Source organism: Odontesthes bonariensis, chromosome 23 (assembly GCF_027942865.1).
Source record: "Odontesthes bonariensis isolate fOdoBon6 chromosome 23, fOdoBon6.hap1, whole genome shotgun sequence".
NCBI lineage: Eukaryota > Metazoa > Chordata > Actinopteri > Atheriniformes > Atherinopsidae > Odontesthes > Odontesthes bonariensis.
The window spans coordinates 12,577,156-12,596,855 of record NC_134528.1 but is presented as its reverse complement, the minus strand read 5'-3'; the positions used below and the strand labels follow the sequence as shown (position 1 = coordinate 12,596,855).

The 19,700-nt window shown below is 42.2% G+C and overlaps 2 protein-coding genes across 10 annotated transcripts in view; one reads left to right on the top strand and one right to left on the bottom strand.

The window, feature by feature from the left end:
* The first annotated feature begins 231 nt into the window (after positions 1-231).
* zranb1a (zinc finger, RAN-binding domain containing 1a) lies at positions 232-14,198 on the top strand. Its single transcript, XM_075458052.1, has 10 exons — positions 232-560; positions 1,013-1,857; positions 4,714-4,901; positions 5,596-5,749; positions 6,595-6,666; positions 8,163-8,361; positions 9,305-9,425; positions 11,690-11,819; positions 12,690-12,919; positions 13,889-14,198. The coding sequence occupies exons 2-10, from the start codon at positions 1,029-1,031 to the stop codon at positions 14,102-14,104; spliced, it is 2,139 nt and encodes a 712-aa protein (XP_075314167.1). The 5' UTR covers positions 232-560; positions 1,013-1,028; the 3' UTR covers positions 14,105-14,198.
* A 3,531-nt stretch (positions 14,199-17,729) lies between these two features.
* Positions 17,730-19,700, bottom strand: part of ctbp2l (C-terminal binding protein 2, like) — a 97,301-nt gene continuing 95,330 nt past the window's right edge. For 8 of the 9 annotated variants that reach the window (XM_075458044.1, XM_075458047.1, XM_075458051.1 and 5 more), the window contains 2 exons: positions 19,431-19,548; positions 17,730-18,154 (listed from right to left, as the gene is read on the bottom strand). In XM_075458044.1, the coding sequence (XP_075314159.1) occupies positions 17,974-18,154; positions 19,431-19,548 (299 nt within the window). In that variant the 3' untranslated portion in view covers positions 17,730-17,973. Of the gene's footprint in view, positions 18,155-19,051; positions 19,127-19,430; positions 19,549-19,700 lie in introns of all 9 variants that reach the window. The other variant, XM_075458050.1, reaches the window with a different exon arrangement.

Below are 19,700 nucleotides of genomic sequence, written 5' to 3'. Positions count from 1 at the left end.
GAATTTTTTAATCGCAGCACATATTAGCCCACTTGGCTCAAACATAAGCAACTCAAGTGGTTGAGTAACACGGTTAAAACAATTTTGTTTATTATTATGAAATCTCCAGGAATATTCATAGATTTTAACAGTCTATAAGAATATTCCGGTAGTTCATGAAGGCACCACAGAACTTTCCCTTTATCCAATCGCATTGAGAGCTCAGCCAGATGATTGGTGACGAAGGCAGGCTAGCGTTTATTTTGGCTTTGCTTCTCATTTGTCTAGCTGTCGCCGCCATTAAACAAGACGGAGGCAGTGTAAACCATGGAGAGTCGCGGATTTATACCATGATTGGAGGAGTTCAGAGACCTTGTCAATGTGAGCTTTTGTCTGCAAGAGGTTAATGTGTCCATGAAGGTAAACATGTGAGAGACCGAAGGAGTCGTAACAATTCGGATTGGGAAAGGTTTGATTGAGCAGGAGGAAGGAGGTGGGGGGCGGGAGGGATCGGGGGACTGGACAAGAAAGGTTTGTTGTGGTTTCAGCAGCAGTTGAAAGACGAACGAAGTCACGAAACGGTAAGAGTTTACACATTCTTCTGCAAATATTCAGAATAAGTATATTTTCTGTGTTATTTCGTCGCATTAAATGGTTGTTGACAGTGTAATTTAATTTTAGCTAACGTTTTAAAATGCTACGAGGTTAGCTTGCCAGCTAGCGAGCTTAGGCTACAGACTGAAACATCACTACACAGCAACGCTGTGCTGCCAGTAGTCATGTGAATTAAATCGAGACTGTTATCTACGCTCACTACTGTTACTAATAATGACCTGCCGGTAGACAATTTAATTTGCATTCAAGTCTTATTTTGTCATTGAAGATGCCCGTTAAAATGCGAGATGGATGATAAACTATTGGAGTACACACTTTATCAGTGTATCAAAAACAAAGTATTTTTAAGAATTTGTCTGCTATAATTTTCACAAGTATTTTGTTTCTGTCTCACATCTAACTGTATTTCACACAACAGAACAAAGTGACCCACAATGACGGAACAGAGGGTAAAGTGGGCCTGTGACTACTGCACTTATGAGAACTGGGCCACTGCAATCAAGTGTACAATGTGCCGTGCACCGAGGCTGAGGGGTCCCATTATCACAGAGGAACCTTACAAAAACAGTCCTGATTTGGATCCCAGTCTGGAATGGGATCTTCCTAGAACTGAGAGTGGAAGCAGCCTCCTCATCTGCCCTGACTCCAGTGCTAGGCCCAGAGTCAGATCTTCCAGTATGGCTGAGCTTGCCAGTAAGTGGTCCTGCCAGATGTGCACCTATCTGAACTGGCCTCGAGCTATTCGTTGCACACAGTGTCTGTGTCAGCGCCCGAGGACCAGCAGCCCCACTGAGTCCCCCCAGACATCAGGCTCAAACGCAGGCTGCCGTCCTGCTGTCCACTCTCCAGTGGACACCTGTGAGGAGTATAATGACAGGAACAGACTCAACACCCACAAGCAGCATTGGACATGTACATCTTGCACTTACCAGAACTGGCCCAGAACCGCAAAGTGTGTGGTGTGTGACCTCCCTAAACCCAACAACCAGGAAGCCATAGATTTGCCTGAGTGTTCAGAACCCTCACCCTTGATAAATGAACAGGACATGGCGCGATGGAGGGGCAGTTGCAGCGGAAGCCAGGGCCAAAGGAGATCCCCTCCTATGGCAAAGAAGGACGACCATGTCAAAATGGATTTCCAGAGGATAGAGCTTGCAGCTGGAGCCATGAGTAGAGAGGAGCAGGAGATCGACTTTAAGAAGCTGAAGCAGATTAGAAACCGTATGAAGAAAACGGACTGGCTGTTTCTCAGTGCTTGTGCTGGTGAGTTTTTGCACTTTTTGCCATGTCCCTCCTGCTGGGGCTGAAACAATTACACGAGTTGATCCATAGAAAATTGTATCTACCACAGTTAAGGTTGAGACTTGTGGACATGTGATACAATCTTTCACATTTCAGAGGACCCACTAAATTTTTTTTTTGTCAGTGAATGACAATATTTTGCATTGCTTAAACTCCAAATATTAGAGTATTTAAGGAATTTAACAAAATATGGGCTTTACGAGCTCTGCAGGTTTTCTCTCCTAAGGTCCTAGTAACTGAAGAGCTATCAGCTGCAGGGAGGCTACACTTATCATCAACAAAGTGTAAATGACGTTAAATGGCAGCACAATAAAAGTCGTGCAAGTCAAAAAGCTAATAGGAATTTGATCCAACTCATCGCTCAGGCCCTGGCTGCCTCTTGATGTGCGATTGAGAGCATCTTTGTAAAACGAAGAGGTTGTAAGTGCTTCCCAGCTGGTAGGGATGAATGGGCCGTCTGGGCTGCGCAGTGAGAGTGGAGCCTGTGGACCGGGGTCTATCTTGGCCTGCAGTCAACACGCCCTGTAAACAGTGGCGCTTATGTGCTGAGCAGGAGCCTCCAGGAGGCAAAAATAGCCTTGACAAAACAGGAGAAGCTGTCAACAAAAAAAAAAAAAGTGAAAAAATAAAAAGCCTGAAAGCAGCATGTGATCAGCAGTACTCTCTTGACCTTTACACTGATTGCACTACCCAGGTTTCTGTTGAAAACATTACTCTTGGGTTATGGCAATATATTGCATTTATTTTCTTTCTTAAACCTGTCTGAATATTACCCATTGACGTCAGCATGCATTTTGATTACATTGCTCATAATGCTTTGCCATTTTATTCACAGCATGTCACCTGACTTGGCTGACTTGTTTGAGTTATCTAGCTTTTTCTCCTCATAGTGTTTGTCAGTGGAGGAAGTGCCTGAGTCAGGCAGCACAGTTTGACCAAGACGCCAAGCACTTCCTCAGGTCTCAGAACTCGGTCTCACTTCACTCTGTTGTTTCCCCACATTTTTGTTGTTGTAAAGCTCTGAACTAGCGCCAGAATCGTATAATCCCATTGATTCTCCTTGCCCTCAAAGGGCAGCGAACTCTGTTTTTGTAATATTGTTCTTTTGTTTCACAGTCGGGGTAGAGTTGCTAGCAAATCTAGCCATTGCAGCTTGTGTAAGCCATAAAGAGATATTACTTAAGTTCTTATCGTCGGGTGCTTATCACAATGATCTTTTGTTTTAGAGGTGAGGTGGGATGGGTGGACCTAATCCTGCAGTTTAGCTGAATTTTTCCACTGACCAGTCAAAAAGTGTCTTTCATGACAATAAAATTCTACCCAAAATTTTTCATCAGTTTGCAATTGTGGTTAAAGATACCCTTACTTTATTTTGGGCTGTAAGATTGTTTGTCACACTACATTAATAGTAAAGCAGAAGTCAACCGAGTCACATACGGAAGCTTGTTAGAGTCCTGCAGTGACTTGATTGGAAAGACTTGTCTGACTCTGTCCGATTAAATTTGTAAAGATTAAAGACTGACTTCAAAGAGTTCTGATTGAGCTGCCAGTCCAACAAATCAGGAGCACTAGATGCAAGTATTGCTATCGTGAGAATGTAAGTTAAAAAAAGGATAAGTTGTAAAATGGCTTCATATGCATTAAATCCAGGAAACCTCAACTTTGAGGAACTGGGAACCGTGTTTATTGTTTGCTTTTTTTTAAAGAGCAAAATTTCTCTTATTCATCCATTTCTAAAACACGTCACCTTATTGTGAGTGTTTTTTTTTTTTTTTTTTTTTTAACCAGGAACCTCTTGTATTGCTGCTGTTACAGAGTACCCCAACCAAAATAATTTGATACCTATTTACGAACCTGTGTTTGCAAAATGCGCCCCTGCCAGCGTAAAGTGAGATCTCAGTCCCACTTCTCTCAAGGTAAACATCCTATTCCCTGCTAGAAAGAACATCCTCACAAATGGATGTCTGTCTAAACATGCCAGTGCTTCAGTTCTCTTTGTGCCACCTAGCTGTTGCGCATTTCACACATAACAGATGTTGAGACTACAACGTCCAAAAAGAGGGGTGGAGGTGAGGGGGTGGGGGTGGGGTTTACGCTAATCTGCACAGTCTATCCTCTCTGACATATCTCTCTGATTGCACTGCATTATAAGTCACACTGCTCTGTCTGTTCAGCTTAGTAGTAGCCTGACAGTGTGGTAGCTGTTCTCACTCCGGGTTAGCTAGTGGCTACGTCTAGAGGTCATCAGGACTTTCAATTGACGTCAAGACCTAGAAATCTACATTCTCTTTGCGTTAAGCTCCGTCCTTCTGTTTCAAGTTGTCTTGAAAAGTTAGCCCAGATTTGAGAGTAGATCGTTTGAGACTACAAACAGCATGACGTACTGGCACAGTTTGATGGATATTACTTTACTGCTCTCATGGAACATGACAGGCTGTCTCTGTTACATCTTGCTTCTATTATAAGCAGGGACATGCAGTTGAAGCTGCTCCAAAAGCCAATCAGATTCCTTCTCTTTGTGTATCCCTCTTTAAATGAATTACTGTTGTTTTCCAAATGTATTTAATTTCTTTTTAGGGGTGATATTTTGAATTATAGATTCACATTGACCCAGTTTCAGTAGAAGCTAAAACTAATCCAGCATAAAACAACAATACTGCAATGAAAATCCTAATTGCATAAAACGTTTACAGAGGTTTCTTTAATTTTACAGTTAATTCTGAGGTTACGTTGCAGTCGTGCTGAATGTGTTATGTTACGCTGTTTGTTCCTGAACACAAGTAACCTGTTACCCGTTTCTTCCTGCCATTGCTGCAGGAGTTGTAGAGGGAGATCTGGCAGCGGTAGAAGCTTACAAGTCATCTGGCGGTGACATCGCCCGACAGCTCACCGCTGATGAGGTGCAGCTCCTTAACCGATCCTCAGCGTTTGACGTAGGATTCACCCTGGTACATCTGGCTATTCGCTTCCAGAGGCAAGACATGCTAGCCATCTTGCTGACGGAGGTAAGCGTGACTCGACTTTGGTTTCATCACACCACTGGAATTAAAGCTACCTTCTTCTTTAATAGTTTGTCTCTTGATTAAACACCATTTACACACATTTCAGCACTTGAATGCACCACAAATCTGAATGAATAAGTTAATAAGAGTGTACTGTCCTGTTAAAACCATTGTAAGAATAGTGCATTCTTACAGATACTCTTGTGATGTACTTTTGTGCAAATTAATTATTTCTACAAGATGAAGTCAAAAGTGTTGCACGTCACGCCATCGATTTGTTGACGATATATAGCAGATGCTCTGTAATTACAGAGGAAGTGCACTTTGAGGATTAGGTGGAGGATTAGCCTGGCTGCAGTCACTGGTTCCTAATGGACATGATAATGTAGAGCTGATGTGGTTTGCAAGGAGAGCAAGTAATGATTAGGGAAGTCAGAGTGAAACATGCTACTGTGTGCGTTTGATCCTCAGTATAACAAATGCATATACGTTGGTCACATTTATCGTCTGTGAATAAATGGAAACAGGTACCATAGGTTTGATGAGTTTCTCTTTTTGTAATATTTGAAATGGTTGAGTTTGATTTAAGTGAATTTCCAAAATCACAATGACCTCATTATGAATAAAAGCTCAAACTAAATGCGTGTTTATTTAACTTTAACATCCCGCTAATGTGTGTGTCCTGTTTGTCCGTCAGGTGAACCAACAGGCAGCCAAGTGTATTCCCTCCATGGTCTGCCCGGAGCTGACGGAGCAGATCCGCAGAGAGATTGCAGCTTCACTACATCAACGCAAAGGGGACTTCGCCTGTTACTTCCTCACTGACTTGGTCACCTTCACTCTGCCTGCAGGTGCTCATGAAATCCTGATGATTACATCATAGGCCCTTCTTTCATACGTGTAATCTGATTTACCAGCTCCACTCTTTATCCCCACGTAAATATACTTTATCGGTCTGTGCTGGGAGATTATTTTTTTGTCTTGTTAGAATAAACACTGCAGATGTGTCCACTGCCCTCTGCCAGCAAAGAATATGAAACTGATTCATTTTGAGATCACTGGGGATTGTACTCCCGTTCATATGTAGAATTTTCCATATTGGTGTTAGCTTAAATGAATTCCTTCACTGGAGAACTGGTTCCCTGCCTTTGTGGTGGCGCACTGCTAAGAGAAACAGCAGCTCGGTATGTCTCATCCCTGCGGCAGAATGTCATCAGTGAAATGACATGCACCCTGCTTTTAAGAACTACCAGTATTCTAATTCAGTCCTGCCAGTGCTGCTAGGATGAAAGATTATGCAGGCTTCAGTGATGGATTTGAATTTTTTTTTTTTTTTTTTTTTTTGTGAGTATGCAATGCCAAGTATTTTTCTGCAGACTGACTTTGGTCTGTGGCCAGCTGCAGGGCTTGCTCCCTCTCTCTCGCTCTCCGATAAAGCCAAAGCCATTCACTATTGAACCAGAGAATAGCCACCAGTGTTCTGGCTTTATGTCTGTCCAGTTCGATACACACAGAAACGCACTGCACAGAGCTCATGTTTCCAGTGTGCCATTGACAAAATGTCATGTCGTAAGTGGAATTGCAAAGAATATCTCCACTGTGGGTCATTACTTGAGCGTTTGAGTTTCCCTCCTCCGAGTGCACTATTAGTTATTACTAAGCATTAAAAACACATCTTCCCCGTGTGTCTTCCCAGATATTGAGGACTTGCCGCCTGCTGTCCAGGAGAAGCTGTTTGATGAGGTGCTGGATCGAGATGTGCAGAAAGGTACCCAAGAATTATTTACCTTCTTTTAAGTGTGATATCTGCACACATTTACAGGAAAATTCTTTCACACACAGTGGTTTCTAGATCCTTTAGTAAGGATCAGACCATAATGTGGCAGGGGGGGAGAACCCAAAAAAACAGTGTTTTCTCTCCATCTAGCTCACCACCTCCTGCTTCATCTTCCCTGTTTTCTCTAATTAGGTTAATTGAGCTCATTAACTTCCCTCCTAAACACTTAACCGGTGGCATACTCCCTCTGAAGCTGTGTGTGTGTGTGTGTGGATGCCGGCGAACATTTGTGTACGTTTTGTGTGTTACACTGAAGTTATCAAAGGAGTCTCATGGCCTAGTTAAGCCATCATAAACTGGGCTGCTGGGGAGATAAGTGTTATGTTTTTGCATAGAAATGAGTTGGAAGGAACAGAAAGCCATGTTTGTTAGCACAACAGCATGATGGGAAAAATGCAGAGGTGCAAAATATACAACTTGCAGTTTGTCCTCCGTAAATCAAATCAAATGTATTTGTATAGCACATTTCATGTACAAACAGTTCAAAGTGCTTTACATAAAATAAAAGCATTGCAGCAGGGAGTGCAAGAAGCATTAAAAATACATAAAAGAATATAAAGAGAAACAAATAAAATAATTTAAATGAATTCAAAAACAGGCAACAGTCTTGATAAGTTAAAAGATATTTCATGCATAGACACATGAGAAAAGAAATGTTTTTAACCTGGATTTAAAAATGTCTCCATTTGGTGAAAGTTTAATCTCCACTGGCAGTTTGTTCCACTTGTTGGCAGCATAACAGCTAAATGCTGCTTCTCCATGTTTTGTCTGGACTCTGGACTGGACCAGCTGACCTGAGTCCTTGGATCTAAGAGCTCTGCTTGGTTTACATTCTCTGAACATATCACAGATGTATTTTGGGCCTAAACCGTTCTGGGATTTGTAAACCATCAGCAGGCTTTTAAAATCTATTCTGTGACTGACTGGAAGCCAGTGTAAAGATTTTAAAACTGGTGTGATGTGTTCAGATCTCTTAGTCCGGGTTAAAACTCCAGCAGCAGCGTTCTGGATGAGCTGCAGATGTTTAATGCTCTTTTTGGGAAGTCCAGTTAAAAGAGAATTACAGTAATCGAGTCTACTGGAGATGAATGCATGGATGAGTTGCTCCTGGTCTTTTTGGGAGAGGAAACCTTTCATTCTGTTGATGTTTCTGAGGTGGTAAAAAGCTGCCTTGGTAATGACTAACTACAGCATTTGCATATCCAAAACACTCAACACATAATTTATGCAACTTTAGTTTAGAAGTGTCTTTCATCTGCACTAAGTTTTGCTTTTACCCCTGCCCTGAAGCTATAGCCTCAACAATCATCCTCCTGTCTGAGAGGTTCTCTTGTTTGCTTTAAAGTTCAGCACTATTTATGGCTTGATGGAGGCTATTGTCTTCCTCGTGCTTATACTCCAAACTCGCTCCTCGTGTCTGTACACAGAATTAGAGGAGGAATCTCCCGTTATCAACTGGTCCCTGGAGCTGGGCACACGCCTGGACAGTCGTCTTTACGCCTTGTGGAATCGCACAGCTGGAGACTGTCTGTTGGACTCCGTTCTACAGGCCACCTGGGGCATCTACGACAAGGACTCTGTCCTCCGCAAGACCCTCCACGACAGCCTGCATGACTGCTCCCACTGGTGAGGCGTCTGATCCTTTCAAGCGTTTCCATCTTTTTTGGAATGTTATCCACAATTTTATCCACATTCCATCCAATGCATTATTAATTGCACATTAACAGTACTTTATTCGCATGTTACCCTTCCTGTATTGACCCTAAATGGTCTGAATGTGCTGACTATCATAAATAATTTACTTGGGCTGTAAAGCTACTAGGGAAAATTTCCACCAAACGTCCTCTCTTCGTTTTGCATATTCAAAAAGAGCTTTGTGTCGTTCCAAGTAAAAGGAAAAGAAAACAAAGCAAGAGTCATTAAGGTCATTTTTATTACCATTGTGATAAAGTGTGAAATTTGAGCCAACTGTTGGCTTGTGCCTCTTTTGTTTTCCCTGCTGTCGGTGTCATACCTGCTGAAACTGCACTCTATTTTATACCTTTCATTCTTGTCTACTGTCCATTTTCTTACATTTTTATCCACTTGTGCTCTTTGTGTCAGTTTTCCATCAGTGATCTTGCTTTTGGCCCTTTTTTTTTTCTTTTTTTTTTGTGCTTTATCCTACCCATCTTTTCCTTGAAAGGGTTTGTTTTCATGCTGCTAACAGTATTTTAATTGAAGCCCTGCCGACAGTGTACTGTTTGCAGATTTGACTTGCTGAGTTGGTGTAAAGGCATTTCCTCCAGATAATTACATGCTTCCCTCACACGGTCGAATACAAAAGGTTTGATGTTTGAAAGGATTAAACAAATGTTGTCCTTTTTAAATGTGTATATAGCACAAGTTGTGTGGACAATCATGTTCTGGGTATTCCATTGGTTTGGGAATCTTTAGCCATGCACTTCTTCCTGCTAGTTGTGATATGTTCTAGAAGGATAATAAACGGAGCCTTGCTATATAAGCAGGACCGTGTTTATTCAGAAGAACAACAAATGTAGGCTAATGTGACCTTTTTCTTCTTTTTAAGGTTTTACACACGTTGGAAGGAGTGGGAGTCTTGGTACTCGCAGAGCTTTGGTTTACATTTCTCCCTCAGAGAGGAGCAGTGGCAGGAGGACTGGGCATTCATCCTGTCTTTAGCCAGCCAGGTAATTAAGATCTTCCTTCTTGTTTAGTCTCTTCTCTGCAGTTCATTATTCATCAAAAGTTAAGAAAGTGTGTGAGGTCTGGAAGGGAATGTGGGAGATTCTCGCAAATGTGTTATGAGAAGATAGAAGTTTGGGGAAAAAAAAGCCTAAAATGATCTGTGCTTAATGGCAAAATTAAGTTTGTGAAATTTCAAATTTCATGTCATAATATGAATTATATGAAGTTTATCTTTTTTTTTTTTTTTGGCACTGACCTGCACCTGGCACAGATTTAGAAATTTAAGAATTTCAAGTAATTTTATCTGTATCACTTTGTATTGCACATGGTCATATTTGCATGCTAGTAGGGTGGGAAATGCAAGGCAAGGACCCACTAAACAAACATCATAGTATGGCTGCAAATATTGGCCTGAAAGCCTCCATTAAGATTATTGTGAAAATGTTGACAGCCATTAAATAAACATATGGTATCATCAGTGTGTTATCAAGGAAAATGAACTGGGAACTGATCATGTACAAACTCCAATTGGTGGCAAAAAAAATATTACAAGTACAAACCTTATCCTTGAATTAATCCTCAAAGAAACATTTGAGCAGTTGAGTTGAGCATCATCATCCTGTTCGGGCATTCATTCCAAACTGATATTTACACTACACGGTCATGTTACGTGCACATTATATGCTCCACTGCCTAAACAGAACTCTGCAGCTATACAATGGAGCAGGCTGATGCCACAACTGCACTGAAGACCATTCATAGCACTTCCAGTGGTTAGAGACTTCACATCTTTAACATGACATCAGCTGTTGTTTGCTTTGGCTGGGATTTGGATTTCAGCGTTCCTCTGTCTTGTCCTTTCATTGCTGTTGGCAAGCATTCCCTTCTCTCAGCAGCACTATTAAAAACTTCATTAAAAAGGCAGTTCAGTCTCATAAAACTACAAATCTGCATTTATATTTGCCCTTAATATGGACACAGAAGTCTAATTGCATAGATGATCCTCACACTCATAAATGCAGAAAACGATGAAAGCAATTCAATCATTTGTTTTTGCACTGTTTAATTAAGCACACTGCCAGTAAAGTGAAGGGAATTATATGGAGCTGAATAGTTGGAGAGGTACTGCTGTGCAAGGTTAATAATCTGTGAATGACAGGCAGGACAGAAGCAATTATTGTAGACCCCCCCTCCACCCCCCCTTAAGACGGAGTTGTAGGTTGACAGACGGCTGATCTACTTGGCTGGCACGCCTGCTGAGGCAGCACTCCTTCCCAACATGTGACCCTGGGATTACAGGCATTTAGCTCAGAGCCACTTCACTGACAGAATAAACTCAAGGAAAAGCTATCATTTGATAACAGTGACTGACAGATGAGATTCAAAGGAGGACCCTTTGTATCCCACCTCATAAGCGAGGGTGACTTTGAAGCCCCCTTTCAACAGGAAGTGTTGAGGCTGTAGTATGTTTCAGAGAAGTTGTATAATCTGCTTTCTGCTTATTCAGTTGGTACAACTGCAAGCTGAGAAGGACAGAGAGCGGCATGTGGACACACTCAGAACTGCAGCGTTGCAGGTTGATGGCAGCACTTGGCAGTTGCAGCCCTCGTCACTATTTTTAGTTGCTATAATTTTTTATGTACACTTAGGGGTGATATATATAGTTACAACACCATATGATGTGCCTAAATACAAAGGCTGCAGGGCTATATTTCAGTGCCATGGTGACATTTGTCATACTGTTTGACAAGCCTCTAGTGGAACTCTGTGCAGTCACTATACCACTTGGCTCCTAAGAAGCCTAATATGACGCCAAACACCCATCATCATTTAGTGTAACTCCTAATCTACTGAGCTGGGATAATCTCATGGAATTCATAGGTGTTTGTCTTGTTTATGAGATTCTGCATGGCTTGGCTCCTCCCTTTGTTTTTTTTTTTTTGTTTTTTTTTTTTTCAAGCACGAGAACAAGTGACACTAGTTCTGTGTGAAGAGGAGGTGATTTTATAATCCCTATGTGAGAGGACTGCGTTTGGATGGTGATCTTTTTCACTGACAGCAGCCCACGCATGGTCTCCAAACTGCCAACACATATTAGACTGTGACATATAATGTTTATTTAGGAAATAAACATCCAAACCTTTTTTAAAGTATGTTCCTCCTTGAAGAAATGTTGCATCTGTCATTGTGTTAAATGGCTCCGTCCTTGTGAATTAAACCGGAAAGGTGAATATTATTTGTTCAAGCGAATGTTTTTCCTCCTCAGCCCGGGGCCAGCCTGGAGCAGACCCACATTTTTGTTCTCGCACATATTCTTCGAAGACCGATCATAGTCTACGGAGTGAAATACTACAAAAGTTTCCGTGGGGAAACGTTAGGATACACTCGTTTTCAAGGTGAGGCAGCTTTTGTGGAAACCTGAATGGTTTTAATAGCGATTTGTGTAACAGCGTTGCCAACTTGTAACTTTCCGAGTTATTCTTTAAAGTGTTCTGTAACCCAAAGCACATTAACTTTACAAAGTTGTGCATTTCTCTCCCTTTTTCATAATCTGATGCATACAAAACTCAATTGATTTCAGATTTCTTCTTCTGAACTGCTGGCATTTTGTCTTTTTTTTTTTTTTTTTTCCTTTTTTAATTTACTGGAGGTTGAAAGGAGCCTTTAAGAAATTTAAGCTTACTCAGTCTTTGCTTTTAAAAGCTATAGATTTTTATCATAGTTTGCTCCTGGGTTCCAACTCGAAACACCTGCAGCAGCTCGACATGAAATGGGGCCCTCGGAGTGGTTTCGCTTGTAACGTAATTATTTTCTGTGGGAACAAGCTTTTGTTTATGAAAAGTAAGGCGAGCACAGCTGGAATGCATAACAGCTAGAATATCTTAACCTTAGCTGCTCTGTTGTACTTCATGATTTAATGAATTAAAATGTGTTTTGACAACCTGCCCTTTTAATGGCACTGCACAGAGCTGTGGCCACTTTAGTGTGCAGCATTAAGTCGTCCTGACAGAAGCACTAGTGGAGAGGGTGAGTGTACTTCTGCAGATACCGGCTGCGCCGTGGAGCTGCTCACGATAATGGGCCGCTTGTTTCCAGTCAGCTGAAAAGCTTCTGATGTCAGATCTGAAATGTTGCTTGGCCCCAGCTGACATTCACACAGTGATATCTGAGTGTGTAGTTGCAGAGCCTGTTCCTTCCAGGTGCCTGTGGCGAACAGTAGCTCCCGGCTTGTCTGACTTGCTTTGTGTGTGTGTGTGTGTGTGTAGGTGTGTACCTGCCTCTGTTATGGGAGCAGAGTTTCTGCTGGAAGAGCCCCATCGCTCTGGGCTACACCCGGGGTCACTTCTCAGCGCTGGTGGCCATGGAGAATGACGGATACGACAATCGTGGTGCAGGCGCCAACCTAAATACTGACGATGACGTCACGGTCACTTTCTTGCCACTGGTGGACAGCGAGAGGAAGCTGCTGCACATTCACTTTCTGTCCGCTCAAGAGGTAGGCCGGAAGAGCGCCATGTACAGCTGCAGCCTGAAGTTGTGCCTCATGTTATCACTCCCCATAAACCTGTTGAAAGTAGGTTTATTTTAAAATGTACAACATAGGCCAGAAGTTTTTTTTTTTTTTTTTTTTTTTTTTTTTAAATGTAAAGCAATTCAAACTGTATCATCTTACAGAAAATGTTATTTCTAAGTTGACAAGTGGAGCATTTAATCTTCTAAACAATCAAAAAGAAATTCTTAAGAGGAGTTTCTCTCTAGAGTAAATATAAGCTTCGAAATAGAATTACAATGCAGCCAAAGTGAATAAGCCTGTGATCACAGTCAGAAAGTCTGATCATTGAAACTAGTCTAACTGTATGAGCGTGGTTAGAATATTACCAGTGGAAAGCAAATAGAAATATTTGGTCTCTTCATCATGGCTCCATGTAAAGAATTGGAGAAGAAACCAAAAAGATTTGGAGACTGTTGGGAAATGACTGAGGTTGCTCAGTGATCAACAAAAACAGCAGCGGCCAAAAGGAATAGAATTACTCCCAGCACCAGCGATCAGATCAACAGGGAAGGGAACTGAGGTGAACCAGGGTTTCCGGTGTTTTCTCCATCTGCTCCAACTGTGTGAAGGACACTGCATAATGTCAGTCTATTGACAGTGTCCCATGGAAAAAAACAAAACCTTGCTTTCTGTTAGGTCATGAAACAAAGCCTAATGAATATGGGGCACACATCGTTTAGTCCGATGAGGGCCAGCATGTTTGGGGTGAACCATACCAGAGGTGTGTACTATGAAGCAAGTTCAACCACGCCATTAATCCAGCTTCATGGTACTCCCTTAGTTTGTGTTGTCTGTTAAGGGAAAAACAACATTATTATTAACTGTTGAATATTATTTTTACTAAAACCAGGGAATAGGCACTACTTCCTGCCGTAACAATGGCATTTTGACATCTGTTTGTTTGCAAACCAGATGGGTAATGAGGAGCAGCAGGAGAAGCTGCTGAGGGAGTGGCTGGACTGCTGTGTGACAGACGGAGGCATGCTCGCTGCCATGCAGAAGAGCTCGCGCCGCCGTAACCACCCCTTGGTCACCCAGATGGTGGAGAAGTGGTTGGACAGATACCGCCAGATCCGCCCCTGTGCCTCTCTCTCTGATGGCGAGGAGGAGGACGATGAAGATGAGTGAGGAGAACGGACGAGTCGGAGCTTGAAATTGGACACTGTTGGCTCTTTGAGATAGCATCATCCTTTTTGTTGGTTTTTGTTTCCCTCCTTCCCCCCCCCCCCCCCCCCCAATGTAAATCCTTCACTTGTAATAATGCATGTGTTCTGTGAGTTCTGTGGTAGAGAAGTTACCAGCACTATCAAGCAGAATCCTGATTACTGTTCCCATGAAAGCACATCAAATCCACTTGGTTTGCCCCACGTATACTCCGATTTCTCCCCATTTGTTATTGAGTAATTGTCTCGACTTGAGAAAAATACTAAACAGATGGGAACATATATTCTACTTAAGGAAAACCCCGAAGCTGCGCTGAAAGAGGACTTTCATTTACAGACTTGCCTGACGGAAATTTAGCTTAAAACCGAGGATGCTCATCCACGTGCGTTCGTCGAAGGGTTGAATGCACCCGTTTTCCAGATTGCTGATCCCTCTGCAAGCCTCACTTGATGTTGGATTTATTTATTTATTTAGGAGCGTTGGCACACGGAGCCGCTACCCTTTGTTCTGCCCCGTTTTATCTGTGTTCCGTTTGATCCACTCAGTCTTGAAGTATTTTATTTTGCACAGATAATACCTACATCCTGTGAGGGGAAAGGGGGAATATGACATTCGAGTTTACTGACATTTTTACATGTGACTTGGTAGCTCTTGTTCATGTTAGAGTGGGTTTATGGTGACGCTGGTGGGGAAAAGAGAAAACCAAACACTCTGCCTCTTTCAATAGAGCGCATTAATATTAAATTTGACTCACTTGCATCTACCAAATTGCCGTTTGTTTTCTTATTTAGAAGACGGAACTGTTGTTCAACTTGGGAATGAATGAACGAATGGGCAGTTTTTCTTCCTGCCGTGGCTGGAATGACTCACTGGGACAATGATAGATGGAAATGCTTTATTTTATTTATTTTTTTTGTGGTAGCCAATAGTGCTCACATGCTCACTAAATATAGTCAGTCACTGTGGGATGGACCCCTCCCTCCTAGCTGTGAAGGCTTTTTAAAAGAAGCAATACACTGTAGTCTTGGGAGAGTTTGGCAAATCTGACACTTAAAATGTTTTGTTGAAAACCCAAATAGAAATCTTTAGAGCTCAGATTTGATGTCAATATGATCGATGCAGTAGATGAGGGGGAGGGCGGGGGGTTAAATGTCCAAGAGTGGATCTGTCCTCAGATGTTCTTGGAGTAAGAAACTCTTCTGGTTCTGGTGAAGTGAGACATAAATTACTTGTTGCATTTCACTTCTTTTTCCCCTATCATTGTTTATGCTTTAGCGCCCCCTTGTGACAAAGGTGAAAACAATTATGGAGCATAAAGTTTGAAATCTACAACAGCCTTTGACAATGCTTCTGGTCCTCATCATTTCTACCTGCGTTCTAGAGTATTCTAATTGGCTATAAATTGATAACGATGCAGCAGTTCTCAGTAACTAATCGATTTTCAAGTTATGTCCAAATTCACAGCTTAGTAAGGACCTCTAGTTAAACATTCTAGGGAGTTGCTGAGGGTTAAAGTAAAGCTATAAATCCACATCAAAGTATTTAGGTGTCATTGGTCACAGTGCAAACCATAAAAGAAGGAACACTGGAAGGGGAGGTGAGATGCTGATAATGTTCATGACTGCCGAAGCCATTCCAGTGAATGTGATCAATTCTGATGTCATCTCAAGAAAGCTGGCTCGTCTCCATGGACACCAACTAAGAGAGGACTCATTTTCCACAAGGCACGCCCATAAAAGCTCACCTGGACACTTGCCATCAATTCTGTGGTTAGATAAAACGGCTGAAATGAATCAGGCACGATGATGGGAATGTTATACTTGAGAGAGCTTATCTCTTTTTTTCTTCTTTTTAAGCCCGTGTATCAGATGGCATTTTCACAGTGAACATTACCTTAAACCTAAGATTCTGGAGGTAAAGCTCATTCTGCAGAGCAGCACTGGATCATCCAACAAGACAATGATGCAAAACATCAGGACGGAGAAATCAAACAAACTCTGACAGCAAACAGTATCAAAGGAACGAGTAAATGAGGACGTAGCGGGGTTCTCCCCCATTTATAATTCCAACACCGTCTTGCATCTTAGAAATGAAATTTTGTCGTTTAACACAGAATATAATTCCCCCTCAAATAAAACGGGGCAGATGAATATAGCTGATCCTCGAAATAAAGCAGTACAGACAACTGGTTCTCAGAATCATCTTTTTATTTGAACTGCACTGAATGCTAAATGTTCACCTTGTACAAGAAACAAATACAAATACTCACACTAAAAACAAAACATACTGCTGGCTGCCTCTTCTGCTATTGTTGGGACACTAAGTAGGAGTTTCAGCTATTGCTCTTACAGAGTACAGGATGCCCCCCAAAAAAGAACCTGGCCTTCAATAGAACAAAGAAATTATAAGTAGGAGTGAAGAGAGGGGGGCGGATCACATAGGACTAAGGTTATAGGAACATTTAACTAGGCAATACAAATCTAACAGGACTCCTCAAAACTCTTGAACACCAAAAAACATGGGATGCGCCTTGTATAGAAAAATACCACAATGGAGAAGTTGATGGAAGAGAGAAAATATATAGACTAACTAAATTAGTCTGAGCTTTTTTTTTTGTTTGTTTTTGTCAAAGACAAAATTCATGGGAAAAACAGTATCTGCAAAAAAGTGTTTTCCTGAGTCATTAAGAACTGAACTTTGCTTTAACCCTTTCCCGCCTTCACAGATGGGAGGAAGTCGCCGTTTCTGTGCCGCCGTTTGTCAGGAGAAGAATCGGACGTGGACGCTCCAACCTCCTCATTATACGAGTTTTCTCTTTTTCCTTCTTCCTTTACAGCTCGCCGTCACACGTCTGTGACTCAGTGATTTAGAAGGAAAAACAAAAGTTAGCTGGTAGCTCATTCTAATCTCTTATAACCTAAAACTTCCTCTACAGTCAACGCGTAGAAAATGAATGTTTCGCGTTAACCAGCAACAGCTTCAAAAACTGCACGAATCTCAGTAATCACAGGTACAGATGACATTTCTCACACTGTGTAGAAGCGACCTCTAGTGGTGGAAATCTGCTACGGCAGCTGTGATAGCTGTCAAATGCATGGCTGACAGGAAAGGGTTCAACCCCACTGTAGATTACTGTAACTGTTGAGCAATCTTTTCCTTTTATTTGATGAATGATAAATATATATATAAGTCGATAATCCGTTGTAATCATTCACACTGACAATAGAAAGAAAAGAAAAAAAAAAGAAAAAGAAAATTATTCTCTTCTGGGGCATTAAGGGGGCCTAAACAACGCACAATTGTTACATAAGGAGGTTTAGAGAAGTGGGGAAGATGGGGAGGGGATGGGAAGGGTAAAAAAAGGTCCAGTAGCACATGATACCAAAGGCTGTTTTTTTTTTTTCTCTTGTTCTTCCCTTGGTGTGTTGAGAGTGGGCCTACATTTCCCATGAGCTCTGATGTGTACAGGGGGGGGGGGGGGGGGGGGGGGGGGCTTGGACAGAGTCTCATCGGGTTATCCCGGAGCACTAAAAACACTGGACTCTGTATCCACAATCATAGGCATGTCCCGAAGAAGGAAAAAAGAAAAAAAAAAAAAGAAAAAAAGAAAAACATCATAGAGTAAAGTCGATACTGAACCCAAGGAGGCAGGGCAAAAACTAAAATGTTAAAAGTACAAATTCCCCGGAACACTTGTTTTGCTCCCGTTTGCGGGCTGATTTAACAGGCGGCCGCTTTGTGTTGTTTCACTGTCTCTTGGTCCCAGTTGGTCGGTTGGTTCTGAGCGTCATCGAGTCGGATGAGATGTTTGCCGTTTGTTATCCCTTCTGCTGCTATTGCTCAGTGAGGTGCTCTCTGGTCTCGCCGTGTTTGGAGGGCTGGTTGGGCGACGGAGCCTGGGAGGGGTGTGTACCGGAGGGCAGGGTGTGAGCGATGGGCACCCCACCGGGCACCATGCCCTCTAACGCTCCCGGGATGCCACCTGGAGCCACTCCAACCACACCCGGCGGGTATCTGGGAACGGCGAGGGTAAGAGGTTAGTGGGGCGTGCACGCAGACAGACTGACACACACTCCCATCACTGACACAGAGGATTCTCTGCTTAGATTCGAGATGCTGCTGCTTCTTTTCCACCTCAGGAGCTTTTTCAGGAATCTGACGATGACATAAAGATTATCGACTAAATTCATTTTAAAGCAGCGACGAAGGCGGCACCAGATTCTCAGTGGTGAATGTTTAACATTAACATTTCAGATCCACTACAAATACACAGCTTGCCTTTTCCGATTTGTTTTCTTCAACAAAATTAGGGCTGCAGCAACAGGTTATTCTTCATTTCTGAGCAATTATTTAGTATGTAAAAAGCTTGTTTGGGTCAGACCAACAGTTATTAAATTCAAAGCTATTTCGCTAACAGTGACTTTTTATGGAGCAAGAAGCTTTAATCCATCTTGTGATTGATTCAACTTTATAAAAAAGTTGGTACAATTTCAATCATCTTTATGGTTCATGAAACACATACAGACGACTGATTTTCAGTTCCTGAACTAGCTCCTGGGATCATTAGGATATACAACCATCTCGAAAAAAAAAATATAAAAATACATTAAAAAATATATATATATCACAATTAAAACCCATCAACCAGAGAGGGAAAAAAAAACAATACGGTTCAGAGACATTTAATCCGAAGAAAGCTTCCCAAAAACCCATAAGAAGGAAACCGCGAAGCATGACGCCATCCGTGAAACTGCATCCGAATGGCTTCACGTCATGCTTACTGGGACACTCAAAACCCACATTTACTACTATCCAGCTCTACCCCGAGTGCAGTCAAACAGGTGGACTCTGGGGGACTATAGAGGGGACACACATCAGGTGAGAGGGTCTGATCCAGGCTTTCGTATTTACCTGCTCCTGATCTAGGCATTAATTTTGTCTTGGGGGATGCCGGTTGTTACGGCCGGAAGAGTTTGGTTCACTTGGCTGCGTGAAGAAAGCACATGGAGGTGGACATGCTGAGATCAACAAGGGTTCAGAATGGGACATAGTGGACAGAGTGCGTGTGAGGGGAAGGGCACTATGGTTTATAGTAGAGTTTATTTATGTGCAACTGTGTTGAGGCAGATATCAAAAACGGCACCGATTCATGTGATGTGTTTCAACTATAAAGAGGAGAAAATCAAGGAAAACTGAAAATTATCTTCATCGTGTGCCTGATAACATTTCAATAAACTCTATTTTCTTGCGATATGAAGATACGAGGGCTTTCTTCATTTTCAGCTCTTACCTGTAGGCAGCGCCATTGAGCTCAGGGTGAACGCCCGGTTGATCCATAACTGCCCATGGTGCCGTGGTGACAAAGAACTCCTTATTGACGCAGTTCCGTAGGCTGTCAGGGATGCGGCCTGTCATAGAAGACACACGCACTCGGATTTAAAAGCAGCGAGGCGCACCGGTATAAATCACACCTATTAAAAGGCCACAACTTGTTACACGGGATGAGCAACCAGACGGTGCCAAAGTGTTAATGAGTTCAGACTGACAAACATATCAGGCT